Here is a 14,198-nt window from a genome sequence, read left to right as displayed (position 1 = left end):
GGTATCAGCTTAGTATATTTCATGGACTGAAAGTTTGCAAATTACATTACAAATTTATAGTATTTTAACATAATTTTATCGACATGTACATGCAAATAAATAGTTAAGGATGTTATTTTAGCATTTTAGAAAGAATTGTAGAATTATTATCGAAGGCCAAATTGGGGGATACATGGATTAATTGGGGGATATGTGCCGACATGGTTTTTTGATGCTGCCGGCATGGTCGATGGATTGCCGGCATTGAAAAACCATGCTGACACATATCCCCCAATTAATCCATGTATCCCCAATTTGGTGTTCTTATTATCCAACGTGTCCGCCCATATAATGTAACTTTTATGGTTAATTATAATAGATATGGACATGAAGCATGACAGAGAAATATCAAGGAAAATTTTAAAAATTATTACACGAGGGTACGTTATATTTATTGAACCATCTAAAACAATTCGGTGCAAAATACCAGGACAACATGTTCCCAAAAAAATAATTGTGTATTTTTCCTGTTGGCTATTATCCGCCGCGTGTTGGTTAGTCCCATGAGCCGCTTGATTTGCTTTTCCATAAGAGCAAGGGATATGGAGTTAAAGTTTTCACTCAAAATGGACGAGTTTGATCAAATTAGATGCTACACTGGATAATGGAGACTGGAAAGGCCCATTTTCTTGAAAGAGTGTCCAACAGTCGAGACTAAGAGGCACATGATTAACCGCTGGAGAAGTTATTTTGCTGGGCGATGTTTTGTTGGGCGGCACATGATCGGACTCTTGAAAAGAAAATCTTTTCTTTCCAAATAGTTAAAAATAGGTTGGAAAGAGCACATGATTAGCCGTTTAAGTGATATTTTTATTCGTTAAACGAATGATCATGCGCCTCTTAGTGGGTAAAATAGCGTCTCTTATGAGAAAAAAAACTTACTCTTTCGTTCAGTCTTTCATTCGATTTGAAAGTGAATACGTATTAAAATTACGCATTCCATAACCCTTATTTATTTTTTAAAACAATGCAGTAATTTTCATAACCAAATTCAGCAAGTGCCAATTCTTTGAACGGACAAGGAAACATACTTTTAGCCATGTTGGTATGATTATAATTCTATGGATCCAAAAAAAAACTTCCTTCAAAAAGTAAATTTGATTAATTAAGCGGATTGAAGATTAGTTGCAAATCTCTACCCGTCATTCAGAGTCTTCAGCTGCAGACAGAGTTTTGTGTCTCGCTGCAGTGCTGAACAATGAATCCCACCACGACATGTACATACAAAATGAGATCTGAAAACACCTGGCAAATAAATTCTCAAAATAAGATCCATTTCAGAATAAAACAGCCCTATATTGTGGTAATACATTCTGTGAGCTAATAATAACGCCACGTGTGTGGGCCACCCATCATCATGCCAACTGAATCATCCCACGTCTTGACGACTAATAATATTTTTCCCACATCTATTATTATCTACCGACTTCTACTTCCTTCCTCTTTTTTTCCCAAATCCTTGATATTCTCTCGTTTCAACAAAATCTACCCAGCTTCTAGGGTTTCGATTTTTTTCCTCCAAGGTTTTTCATTTCTCGATATCACTTGGAATTTCAATCTCCGATCTTCGGAAATCAACAAGGTAAATAATATTCTTAGCTTCAATTTTGCTTTTAATGGCCTGATCAATTAATATGTGTATTGCGTCAAACTGAAACTTAGTTTATTTCGTTTTATTTTCCTGGTCGGATCTAGTTGTCAAGCATTGTGTTTAGAAAATTTTGAAATGATGAGAATTCATGTGAATTAGGTAGTTATTGGTGAAGTTATATTTAAATTTGATGAGAATTCATGAACTTTGGTTTAAGTTTTGAATTCATTTTAATGATTAAGTTATATTTAAATTTGTTTAATTTTCAGAGAATGGTGATTTTGGATTTGGGTGTTTGATGTTTTAGATCTGGTTGGTGTTTAATAATCATAAAACGAGGAAATCTGTCAAGTGTAATTGATTTTTGAGTAATGGGGTTGGGAGATGACTATTCTGAAACTAAAAACTTGAATGATGAAGCCTTAGAAAGGAGCAGCAGTACTGATGGAATTAAGTTAGAGAGTAATGGGTCTAATTCTAATGAGAATGCAGATGAAGGGTCAGGAAGTGTAGAGATCAATTGTTCGCGTGAAGTAAACGGAAACGAAATTGGTAACCAGACACCCACAAATTCAAAGTCTCCTTTGGAAGTGGCTGTAACTCCAGGAGTTTCTGGGGAGACACCTCCGACGAGGAAAGGTTTTGGATTGAAGAAATGGAGGAGGGTAAGGAGAGACTTTGTTAAGGATGAGAGTGCTGGTTTGGATTTGAATAGAATTCTGAAGAGGGGAGCACCCAATGCTGCAGAGATCGCGAAACCTCGAGATTCATCTGCTGAGATCAAGCTGAAAAGTGAAGGATCTGCAGCGTCTGAGGAATCATCTGTGAAAAGTCCAGACCTTTTTGATGGGTTTGTCCCCAAAGGATTGAGTTTGGATTCCACTGTGGGTGTGGGATCTGCTTTTGCTTTTGGGACGGATTCTGAAAACAGTGGGGATCGAAGTAGCAAATCTTCCACAGCTGCTAGTGCTCCTAGAATGAGAAATGATTTCCATACAATAACAGGATCTGCACGAGACAAACACAAGGTGAAGAATCTGAGTGGAAGGAGTTCAAGTAATTCAGTACAAAAGTTTCAACAGGTTAAAGGAAAAGTTGATACAAGTAAGAAATCTCGAGGAGAAAAGGATAAGTATGACAAAGAAAACTCATATTCCAGCATTGAATCTGAACTTAGAAGCTCCGACATTGTCTTTTCACAGATTGGTGTTTTTGGTAACAGTAACGGGAGACAAAGCGAAGTCTGTTCGAATTATGATGAAGAGAATAGTGAGAAAGGTCAGACGAGTGATCTCCATGCTGGAGATGGGGATCAGAAGGGATATTGCAAACAAAATGGTTGCGACATTGAAGATATCTCACAAAATGATGTTTCTGGTGGTGGCTCATTAGAAGAGAAAGGAGAAGAGATTGAAAGCAATCGAACCCATGCAGAATGGGACCCTCTGGTGAAGTCGATAATTTCTTTGCAGGCTGTGCAAGAAGCACTTGAAATTGGTAGGTTTCCTTTCCCTCTTTTACTTTCTTTTATGATCTGCAAAGCATGGTTTCCTTTCTGTTGTTGCCTCATGATTTTCAGTAAAAAATCCAGCTGAATGGGGTCTAATTTCCAGGGATAAGTTACTTTTACAATGCTTGGTACAAAATATTATTTCCAGGGATAAGTTACTTTACAATGCTTGTTAGAAAATATTATTTTCAGGAATATGTTACTTTACAATGCTTATTAAAAAATGTTATTCCCCGGGGTAAGTTCCATTTTCTTAGGTGAGCAACTTTATCCTGTTGACTGGTGGTTGTAAAGTGTTTTAAGTATTATGGTCTATCATTACTACTCAATCAACAAACTGCCTTTAGCCTATCTAACGGAATTTTATTTTGACTGTGCCTTTCAGATTTGCCAGTGTAGACTATCTTTCTTATACACTACTAGTGTATAGTTCCAATATGAGGATTTTCGAGATCTAGTCGTTAGTTATTTCAAAACAAAGAAACCCTCAATGTTGTATTGTGGTGTAGATACAATCATGACATCATTATTACACTTTCATATGAAAACGAGGAGTCTGCTCTTAACATTCAATGTTACTTTATCGCACATATAATTTCTTACTCTTTTAATACCACCTAAACAGCTGTTATTTGGTAGTAGGTAAGATAGTTTAAACCTAGAAAGAGTGATTTCTGAACAATGCTAGTTAGATACTGCAGCGTTCAGATGCTTAAGTATGGCTGTCATATCTGTGTTTGGTACGTGTTTTGAGCATGTGACTCCTGACGATCTGTTGCGTTCCTCTCTAGGTCATGTAGTTTCTAAAACTTGTGATATTTTTCATTATAATTTTTTTTTGAGGGATAGATCTCTGATTTAGGTTGTTGAACCATGTGAAAAGCCCTAAGGATCTTGTGATCAATTTCTTGATGTGCCTGTAGTGGCAAGTCAGAATTTCAACGCGGTCATTATGGTTACGAGTTCTGCCAATCTGATATGCATATGATGTGAGTTTACCCTGCTAAACTAAGAAAGTTTTGTCCCAGATAAAGTCAGCGTTAAGTTGTATCGATGCTCTTGTTTGTTTGCTAGAAATTCACAGTCTCCTGTGAAACACCGTGTGTTTAACGTTTAAAGTGAAATGTTTTTGCTCCAAGTGTCAAATTTCCGAACTTTCTGCTTATTGGCCTATGGGTTCTTCTTGTAGAAATTGAGAAGTTTGGAGAGCTTGGAAACGAACCTGTGTTGCCATCTGAGACGGACATAAATCTTTCCCCACATCTACAAGCTGAGGTAGTCGATCTTACTCAGAAAGTAAATGGTCTTGAACGTGAACTAGAGGAGGTATCCGCCCTGCTGAAGGAAAAGGAGTTGCGGCTTGTTGAACTTGAACAGATGTTAAACAGAACTAGATTGCATGAAGAAGAAAAACTGGAAAATGGTTTACCATCTGTTCAGGATGAGTGCAGAGACATGGAGTCTCAGCTTGAGGATTTATTCAAGCAGAAGTTAGAAGCTGAAATCGAGCATCTAATAATAGCAACAACAACCCAAAATTTGGAAGGTGCTTCAGAGGCTCAAAGTTTGCTCTTTGAAGAGCAGAAATCTCTTTCGGTTGAGCAAAATCAGATGCTTCAAAAGCTCAGAGTAGCTGAAAGCAAGGCTACTGTGTTGAAGGAACACGTGAAAGAGTTAGATGCATCGTGTGAAGAAATGATAGGTACTGAAGAAATTTTGATCATCCAGAATAGGGTATGTAAGCATACATTGTGTTTTTTTGTTCAGTTAATGTTGCTTTTTATAGGGGTTCAGTTGTTTATGTTGCAACTGTATTCCCAGCCATCTGGGGACGTACCAACCTGATGTTCACAGAAGCTAAATCCTTTGATCTGTATGTTCATTTCCATTAGCGGGTAGTGAGATTTTTTTTTTTGTAGTTATGTCTAGCTGTTCTAGCTGTAATTAGAAGTTTGAAGAAATGCCAATGTAGCACATGTATAGTTAAGATGTTTTGCCTTCAGTTTTTTTCCTTTCTTTTACTTTCCTGGATGACTTAAAACTTTCTTGGAATATTTTAGGTTTTGCAATTGTTTGGTGTGTTTTCTCAGGTGAGTTATTACTTCTTCGTGCCCAGTAACTGATTTTTTATTGTTGCACTTCGCTGCGTCACCTCCTGTTCTCTGCAACATCCAGACTAAAGTTGGTTGATTTTTGCTCGGTCTAAAGTTGATTTTGTTGTAATGTGTAAAACCTAAGTCTGTGTTTAGCCACTTCCAGATTATGTGGATAAGTAATTCAGTGTATGGATTGGAGTCTTCCGGTTCAAGAGCATGGACTAGCTAAGTTCAGGGAGCAGGAGAGATATGGGTTTGTAATAACTGATTCAGTGGAACTCTGAGGATTAAGAAATAAAGAAGTTGACAAAAACACTAAAATTATAATTCTGAGAAGAAAACTGAAATAATATATTCAACCATGAAATCACTGTACCATAATAATGACAAATAGAACCTAAAAAAAATCTAAAGACAGCTTCAGTTGTTTAGGACATTGTAAGTCGATATAAACGTCATCCTTTTCCATTGGTGGATCTTCATTAAGGTCCAGCATTATAATCTTCTTACTGGTTATATTTTCTTCAGCTGCTTCTTGAACTGATGTCAATGAGTTAGTTGGACAATCCCCACTGATGTTCTTTGGTGGTGAAACTGATGACCTGCTAACATGAGGCTCGACTGGTTCCCTTTTATGTCGCCTTTGATGTCCTCCAAGAGCTTGACCAGTAGAAAAACTCTCAGCGCAAAATTTGCATTGATGGGGACCTGAATTTGCGAGATCTTTAGATGATTCATTATTCGTTTTTCTCATTGAACCTTGGGGTGCAGATTCGCCTCCTTCGCTTTTCAAGTAATTGCTGTTGCAGCTTGATTTATGACCACCCAGAGCTTGATAACAACCGAATGATTTCCCACAATTGTGGCAACTGAAATTACCAGAAGCAGAAGATACCATGGGTACCTTGTGAATTGCTTCTACATTCTTCTTGGTCATAGTATCCATACTGAATTCATCTCTGTAATTATTAGTTTCCTTGTCAACTCTCGCAATCTTTAATCGGTCTTCTGCATAGCCAACACCAGAGTCTTCTATTTTTCGCTTCTTTATCAAGTTGTACTCTGGAAACTTAACAATGCTGTCCGTTTGTGTTTGCAACTTTCTGGTTTCATCAAGAGAAAGGCCCTTAGACAACATCAACAGAGCTTCGGCTGCTTCCATCTCACCAAACGGTGGCTCTTCTTCTTTCTCAGTAGATGTTAAAGAATTATATGATGACGCTGATGCTGATGGCCGTGAGCCTTTCCGCCCTCTCCTCCCAGTTGTTATCCACCGAGGCAGACGCGAACCTGATTTCCCAACAGTAGAACTAACATACTGTGGCGAGTAACTGCTGTTTACATAGTCTGAACCTAATTTACTACCTGAATAAGTTTCTTCACTATCCTCTTCCTCCGAATATGAACTTGGTACTTTGTTCCTTAACTGTAGGAGAACCTTCATTGTCGTCTTCTCTGGAGTTACTTGACGATGATGATAAAATTGTCTTACGGAACCCCCATTACCGCTGCCTTGAGTTTTAGACCTAAATACTACTAATTGCATTCTCTTCTTCTGATCTTCCATCAAAGAATTCGCCAAGAGACAGAGTACAAAACAGAGTAGCAAAAGAGGTTTTTTTTTCTCTAAAAAACGAAAGAGAAATCCTAGAACAGAGAAGTAGAATTAAAGTTGAAATCAAGTGAATTCAGCGAAACGGTTGAATACCTAGAACGCTTGAACACCCAAACTCCTTTACTCTAAGAAAGACTAGCAAGCAACTAAGGGACTCTAACACACATATTTATAGGCATAGGAAACCCTATTTAGAGTCCTGGTTACATTCGATTACTTGTATCCCACTTCAATCCAGTTTCTAAATTTGATTCAATTGTTCGAGCACATTCCTTTTTCCCGATCCCAAATCAACCGTGTTTGACAACTTGCTAGTTGCTAGCGATGATCCTCACCTTCTATCTGACATGCCCTAAACAAATCGCTATGATCTGAGGCTTCAAGACTAGCGATGTTAAATGCGACCAAGACTAGGAAAGTATCCTAAAACGATGCGACTAAGTTTTGCTAAATATAAGATTTCTATTACAAGGCCAGGGCAGGGCTTTATATATCCTTTTATTTTCGTCTCTTCAATTTCTGTTTTTGGGTCTCTTCACTTTGTCAGAAGATTTTTTTAGCCTCAATCGGTTGGATCAATCAGCAACAGCAATATGGAGATTCTTCATCAAACAGAAAAAGAGGGTTTGCTTTTCGTTCAATACATTGAAGACGGTGAAAGAGGATGTCTTTTCTATGGAAATGATTGTGATGATTATAATCAAGCCAATATCATGGAGATGGAACCTCACAGATTGACAATGGAATACCGCCACAAGGGCGCAGTGGTCGGGTCTTGCAATGGTTTGGTTTGTACTGGAGAGCGTAATAAAGATGTTAACCTGGTCGATCCTGTCCAACTTTGCAACCCTCTTACCGGAGAATATGTTTCACTTCCAAAATTCAAATTGACTCGAAAATTAGCAATTCATGGTAATAATTGTCGTAATTTAGCAAGTGGATTTGGTTATTGTCATTCAACCAAAGAATACAAGGTCGTCAGAATATTTAGTCAGAAGGGAGATTTGAGACTTGTCCAAGTATATACAGTTGGAGGAAAGTGGAGATGCATACGACCTAAGTTGAGGTATTTCAATTGTGCATCATCGGGCATATATGCTAACGGATCTCTTCACTGGTTAGACCAGAGTTATAGCCAAATACCAGAACGTAAAATCGTTGCATTTGATCTGGAACATGAGAAGTTCTATTCAGTCCCAATGCCAACAGATGCAACATGCTTTTCTGTAGTGCGCAGTGTCAGTTATCTGCTTGGAGGAAATAATAACCTGTATTTGGTCCATACAGAAAATAACTGCACGGATATATGGGCATATAAGCTTAAAAGAAAGAAGAATTCTAATGCCATCACTAGTTCCAATATGAAAATGAGGAACCAGAAATATCATAAGAATTCGTGGCAATGGATTAAGGAGTTTACCATAGAGGGTGAAGCAGCAGAGAACTTTAAACCATTCGCGATCACAAGAAACAATGAAGTTCTATTGTGGTATAAAAGCGTGTTTGTCTACTGCTATGATCCTAAAACTTCAACTCTGAATAGGCTTTGGGGTGGTAATGGTATGGGATGCTCGCATATAGAGGTGATTCCGCACATCCCCAGCATCGTTTCTTTGAAAGATTTGGGAGAAACTAATGTTAGGAGCTACAGAACTGCAACAGGACCTATGACTCGGAAAAGGAAGGTTATAAATGAAGAAAAAGTTATCGCAGAAAAATCATTCGGATTAAGAAAAACTAAAAGGTCGAAGAAATGCTAATCAATTGCTTTTCCGTTTCGTTGCGTGTCTTTAACAATTCATTAGCTACTTATGTTTTCAGTTTTTATCATTGGACTCTTCCAAAGACTGTAGCATTGCTCATATCATGTAACGTTCTGCATAATCTGCAACTAGTACTTCTTGTAATATTAAAATTTTTATTGGCATTCGATTGGATTCATTAAGACCCAACATCAAAATTTGCAAATGCAACTTAGATATTTTCATTTTTGGGTGACATAGCTGCCCCCAAACCTAAATTCAAGATTGAAAAGAATGAACACGGACTTAATTTTCTAGTGCCTAAAATCATTTCACGTGGATGCTTGCTTGATGAGCGCAAGATGTGAACCAAATCCACTCATCAATGCTTGATAGGCGTACTCAGCTCCAGTGATAGGACAAAAACGTCGACAGGGCCATCAGAGTCACTGTGTGCCACAATAAAACAACTCAAACCACTGCACGAGCCAACCAAATCCTCCTTGTCATGGCTAATCATTCTTAGTAGAAATTTCTTATTTTTCCTTTTATCAAAATATATTCTCATCACCGTCTAAGTACTGCCTAGGGAGGCCTGTAGCATACTCTAAATCAAAAGGAAACCCAGACCCAGCTTAGCCGCATCATCATCATTGTTGTTGCTAAAATTCTGGCGATTTCTGTTGTGGTGATTGCACTAACCATTGCAGGCCCTAGTTATAATTAACGATGACAGTGTTCCATAGCAAAGTTAGTACTTCGGATGACATTTCTCCAGGTTTTACAGACTTCAGTGCAACTTAAGACTGAATTAGTGAGTAACCTGGATAATTTGATGGTTCAGTTTAAATTTTCTATTTATACTACTTTTGAAGAACTAAATAGTAATCCAATTAGCGACTCTCGCGGTTCAAGCGCACATGACCTTGTAATAATCTCAATTAGCAGGATGGATAATGGATTTGCAACATTCCACTCCAAGAAACTGTAAAATTTGTGTAAAATAAATAAATCCGTCTGAAAAATGACATGGTATATTCATTGAATCAGGAGATAACAGTTTCAAAATAATGACACTGAAAGAATATTGAACAAAGAAAATTGCACATTCAAAATCTAAAATTTAATTGGTTGTTCCGGACACTACAGTCTTAAGTCAGTCAGTTCATCCATATCCTCTGGTGAATTTTCATTGAGGTCGAAGCCGAACACCATAACTTTCCTCTTCTTGTTGGTTACTTCAGCTGACTCGGCGTCTGAATCTGAGTCAACCCCTGACTCGGACCGAGTCAGCAGTCAGACCGTTCGTTTTCCATTTTGAGTCAGATCTGACTCGACCTCTGACTCAGACATAACCCCTGACTCGGACTCATTTGAGTCAGGTAACAAAATACCCCTGACTCATGGGACAAAACCACTGACTCACTTATTTCTGAGTCAGATGAGTCAGATCTGACTCAAAACAAACATATCGACTCAGATCCAGATGAGTCAGGTGATTTCACTCAGATCCAGACGACTCAGATGAGTCAGGAGTAAACAAACATGGTGTTGGTCTTGTGCTTCTTGAACTGATGATGTTAAGTAGTGAATTCGAGATTTCTCCTTGCTGATTTCCTTTCCAGAAACCAATGGCCTACTAATTCGAGGTTCAGCTTGTCCAGTCCGATGCAACCTTTGATGTCCCCCAAGAGCCTGACCAGTCGAAAACGTCTTACTGCACCAATCACACTGATGGATATCTGAACTTGTCAATTCTTTAATTGTATCTCTCATTGAACCTTGCAGTGCTTTTTTCAAGGGATTGCTCCTGCAGCTTGATTTATGACCACCCAAAGCTTGATAACTACTGAAAGATTTCCCACAAAAAGCACAACTCAATCTACCAGAACCAGAAGACTTCATCTGCTTGTGAAGTGCTTCAGTATCTAATATGATTTCATCTCTGCAGTTCTCAGTTTCCTTCTCAATTCTTGCGTTCTTTAAACGATCTTTGGTGCACCCAATGTTAGTTTTTCGTTTCTTTTTCAAATCTGGAAACTCAGCGATTCTGTCTTTCTCTGGAGGATTCTTGCTGGAAACTATGCGATCTTCTGAATAGCAATTAGCCAACATCAATAGAGTGTCGACTGCTTCTTTCTCATCGGACAATAGTTCTACTTGTTTCCCGTCATTACTAGATAAAGAAGAATATAATAATCCTGATGACGATGATGATAAGCTCTTTCGGCCTCCTTCTGCAGTTTTCTCCCATTGGAGAAGATGAAATTTATGAGAATCTGATACCCCACAAGTAGGAGTGTTCCAATGAGCATCAAAAGTTAAACTGATGTTGCCGTTAAAGTCTGAATCGGATTTACTACTTGATTTTGAATTTTCTTGAAGATGAGAATCTTCTTCATTCTTGAAACCTGCATTAATTCTGCTTTGAAGAAACATAAATTTTCTTGGTGCCATCATCTTCTGGTCTTCCATCATTCAAAAGATTTTGCTAAGACAGAGCAACGAAACAGGGGGTTTTGCTAAAAGGGAAGAGAAAACCTAGAAAAGAAGTGAAATCAAGAGAATTTAGTGAAAATTACTGTAAAAAAAGATCATAAAAAACGCTCACTCGCCAAAAACATATGTCTCAGAAAGAAAATAAGGGTCTGTTACCCTGATATATATATAGAGAAAATTGGAGTCACTCTGTTACTTGTTACTCGCTCTTAGTAAAATCCTTACGGTTTCTAAAAAAAGGGTTACTTTCCTAATTTCGCACAATTCCTTCTTCTTAGAAGTCAGATGGCTCGGTAACGATGTACTGACTAAAAGCGCGTCTAAAAAAGTTATTTGGGAGAGTGTGGAACGGTAGTCCACCAGTGTGGTAATTAGTAGCGTAAAGCTTTCGATCATTTTGTTAATCACAAAGTTGTTTAGTTTGCAGTGGCAAAGTGTGACCATTCTTTGGTAGAGAGCTAGAGTTCTTTTTTTTTTTTTTTTGATTGGGTAGAGAGCTAGAGTAATTTAGGAACCCTAATTTGGGGTATACATGATAATTTTGGGACATAAAGACTTATGATGCCATCCAACTCAAACTGCTAAGGGGTGTCCTAGTGATGCTAAAGTTACTGTAATACCCTCATATAGTTCAAATTACATTACTACCCTTCCACTTAATTAATATCTAATCCTAAAACTTTCCCACTAATTAACCCATCCCCTATTTAACTACCCTCCCACTAATTAATTGTTATCCACTAATTAACTCACTCATTAATACTAAAACGATTACTTAAACCAAAAAAAATATTTAAAGTTTTAAAACCAAAAACCCTTCTCTCTCCCTCTTCTTCTCATCTTCTTCTCAAAAATTTCTGAAAATTTGTTCGATTAACTTCTCTGTTAAACACATACATGGCACCTCGTGTTAAGCGATGCCCTAGAAATACGGTGCCGAATCCTGGTGTTGCTTTTGTAGCATGTCAATATAGGGTTTTTGGAAAAGATGGAGATGAAGTGGATAGTGGATCGATTGGTGTTGGAGAGGGAGAAATAGAGGCTGATTCTTTAAGATTGCACATAAAAAGGTATTTCCCACAAACCCGTTGTTTATTTATGCGTATTTCGTTGATTTATGACATGTAATCGATGATTCGTCTCGGTTTTTGTTAGTTTCAGGGTAGTGTTCGGCTGAAATGTCGCAGCCGAACTTATTTTTTTTACACAGACGAAGAACAGTTCGGCTTAAAACTTGAATATCGTATGAGCCGAACCATTGAGTTCGACACCAAAATTTTTTTATGATAATCATCCGAACTTGAATGCCATTATTTAATAACCGATCTATTACTGTTCGGTTCATTGTTCGGCTCATTGTGATTAATATCGAATGTGCCGAACTTTTCTCTGACCATGGCTAATACCGTTGGCCACCTAGTTCGGCTCATTGTGATAAATATCGAATGTGCCGAACTTTACAGTGTGTATGGCCAAAAGCTTCCTATAAAATTGTCCACTTATACGTGAGTTATCATATTTATTTAATTTGGAAAACTAATTAAGGTTTGTAATTTGTGTTAGCACCCATCCGGGAAAATTCAAAGAGAAGCTCAAAAGGAGAACAATGGAAGTGACTCCTTCTAACTCAAAAACTCCCAAACCTCGAGGTGGTGGCACAAAGAACTTACATGCAGGGAAAGGAGGAATTGATACGACTTGCTCTTTGCCTGTAGAACAAGAGGATGACAATGATGAAGATGTTGGTGAGGAAAGTCAAGAAGAAGAAGAACTAGAACAAGAACAGGAGAAAGTTGTTACATCAAGGGAGACAGGTAAGCATATTCCTCATCCGGATAATGTGATACGTCCTCGCAGGGATGGTTTGCCCCATGGTCTCCCTGAAGATGGTGGAAGAGTGTTGATTGGCTACAAAGAGTCATGGGCGAAGAAAATTTACGAGACTCCGGATCACAGGGATGCAGTCCGCGTACTTAGACACCAAAGCGCCGCACATTGGGATATTTTCAAAGAGGCTCCTGAGGTGGTGGCTTTAGTACAAGGCTCAGGTTTATGGCCTGCTATTTTCTATGCACAAGAGAAATTTGATGCAGTTACAAACTCATCCTTTTGTGAGAGATTTTGTCCGGAGACTTACACATTTCATCTCCCCTTTGGCGAGATGGCAATCACTCCAGACAATGCACAGAAGATTAGTGGTCTTAGAACGCATGGGAAAAATGTTTACTCAGTGGTTTATGAAATGACTTGGGATGAGTTGTATGTACTTGCTAAGGAAACTCTTGGTTGGCCAAAAGACAAAACAAAATTGGAGTTTTCTTGCGCTGCTAAAGAGGTGAAGTTTGTGGATTCTAGCACAAAGAAGTTGAAGAAAATCAAGTTCACTGTTTTGAAAAAGTGTTTTGGAGACACAAATGAGAAAATTTCAAAGGGGGGGTTGGTTATGGACGAGGTCACAGCTATGCGCACTGCTACCGCGTATTTGTCGCATACTTTAGGAAGTGTTATATTTCCCGATAACAGTGGGAACAAGGTTAATGCTCAATACCTTCAATTGTTAAAGGATTTGAAAAGCTGCCACAAGTACTCCCGGGGAACCGCGGCCATTTCTTTCCTATTCGAGCAACTTGGAACTGCGTCTAGGTTAACAAGTAGAAACATTGGAGGTTATTTCACAATGCTTCAAGTAAGTTTACACATTGTAGTTCCATTTTCAAGAAAAAACTCGGCTTTAAATTTTGGTTTATTTTACGCCGAACCTACTTTTCTGTAGGTTCGGCTGTTTCGATTTCAATATCCTGAGCCGAACTTGTAGGGGTTCGGCTTTAAACCTTGTTTTGTACATAATCCGAACTTGCTTCTATTTCCCCAAGTTGACAACCTCCATGATCCAATTCTACTGATCCTAATAATTAAGTTTTGTGTTTTGTTTTCAATATTGTTGGTGTAGGTATGGATATATGACCATTTCCCGGATTTGAATTTAGTCAAGGAAGATGACAAATGGGTAGATACATTCCCTACCTCGGCTAAATGGAATTTCAAGGAAAATAAGAAGAGGAATAAAAAGGAAATCTTGATAGCTTTGAGAGAAAACTTAGACTCT

General features: G+C 38.1%; 3 protein-coding genes across 4 annotated transcripts; 2 read left to right on the top strand and 1 right to left on the bottom strand.

Moving 5' to 3' along the window:
* Positions 1–1,461: 1,461 nt before the first annotated feature.
* LOC113297042 (WPP domain-interacting protein 1-like) lies at positions 1,462–5,278 on the top strand. 2 transcript variants are annotated; one of them, XM_026545439.1, is made up of 3 exons: positions 1,462–1,621; positions 1,938–3,127; positions 4,330–5,278. In XM_026545439.1, the coding sequence occupies exons 2-3, from the start codon at positions 2,002–2,004 to the stop codon at positions 4,983–4,985; spliced, it is 1,782 nt and encodes a 593-aa protein (XP_026401224.1). In that variant the 5' UTR covers positions 1,462–1,621; positions 1,938–2,001; the 3' UTR covers positions 4,986–5,278. The 2 variants fall into 2 exon arrangements, with proteins under 2 accessions (XP_026401224.1, XP_026401223.1); XM_026545438.1 differs by having other exon boundaries at positions 1,900–3,127.
* A 2,166-nt stretch (positions 5,279–7,444) lies between these two features.
* Positions 7,445–8,611, top strand: LOC113294549 (F-box protein At3g07870-like). The gene has a single exon (XM_026542942.1). It carries the CDS (start codon positions 7,445–7,447, stop codon positions 8,609–8,611), a length of 1,167 nt encoding a protein of 388 aa, XP_026398727.1.
* Positions 8,612–9,639: 1,028 nt separating this feature from the next.
* On the bottom strand, positions 9,640–11,068 carry LOC113294548 (zinc finger protein 397-like). The gene is made up of 2 exons (XM_026542941.1): positions 10,139–11,068; positions 9,640–9,669 (listed from the first exon to the last, which is right to left on the bottom strand). Exons 1-2 carry the CDS (start codon positions 11,066–11,068, stop codon positions 9,640–9,642), a joined length of 960 nt encoding a protein of 319 aa, XP_026398726.1.
* Between the last annotated feature and the right edge of the window lie 3,130 nt (positions 11,069–14,198).

This window comes from Papaver somniferum, chromosome 7 (genome assembly GCF_003573695.1).
Source record: "Papaver somniferum cultivar HN1 chromosome 7, ASM357369v1, whole genome shotgun sequence".
Lineage (NCBI taxonomy): Eukaryota > Viridiplantae > Streptophyta > Magnoliopsida > Ranunculales > Papaveraceae > Papaver > Papaver somniferum.
The sequence above is the reverse complement of the archived record's forward strand: the minus strand, read 5'-3'. Positions and strand labels throughout refer to the sequence as shown.

Excerpts from the sequence above, each read along its gene's own strand:
- LOC113297042 (XM_026545439.1), top strand. The coding sequence starts at position 2,002 with ATGGGGTTGGGAGATGACTATTCTGAAACTAAAAACTTGAATGATGAA. Across the intron at positions 3,128-4,329 it reads GCAAGAAGCACTTGAAATTG|AAATTGAGAAGTTTGGAGAG; the intron begins GTAGGTTTCCTT and ends TTCTTCTTGTAG.
- LOC113294549 (XM_026542942.1), top strand. The coding sequence starts at position 7,445 with ATGGAGATTCTTCATCAAACAGAAAAAGAGGGTTTGCTTTTCGTTCAA.
- LOC113294548 (XM_026542941.1), bottom strand. The coding sequence starts at position 11,068 with ATGGAAGACCAGAAGATGATGGCACCAAGAAAATTTATGTTTCTTCAA. Across the intron at positions 9,670-10,138 it reads AAGCACAAGACCAACACCAT|TGTCATTATTTTGAAACTGT; the intron begins GTTTGTTTACTC and ends ATATTCTTTCAG.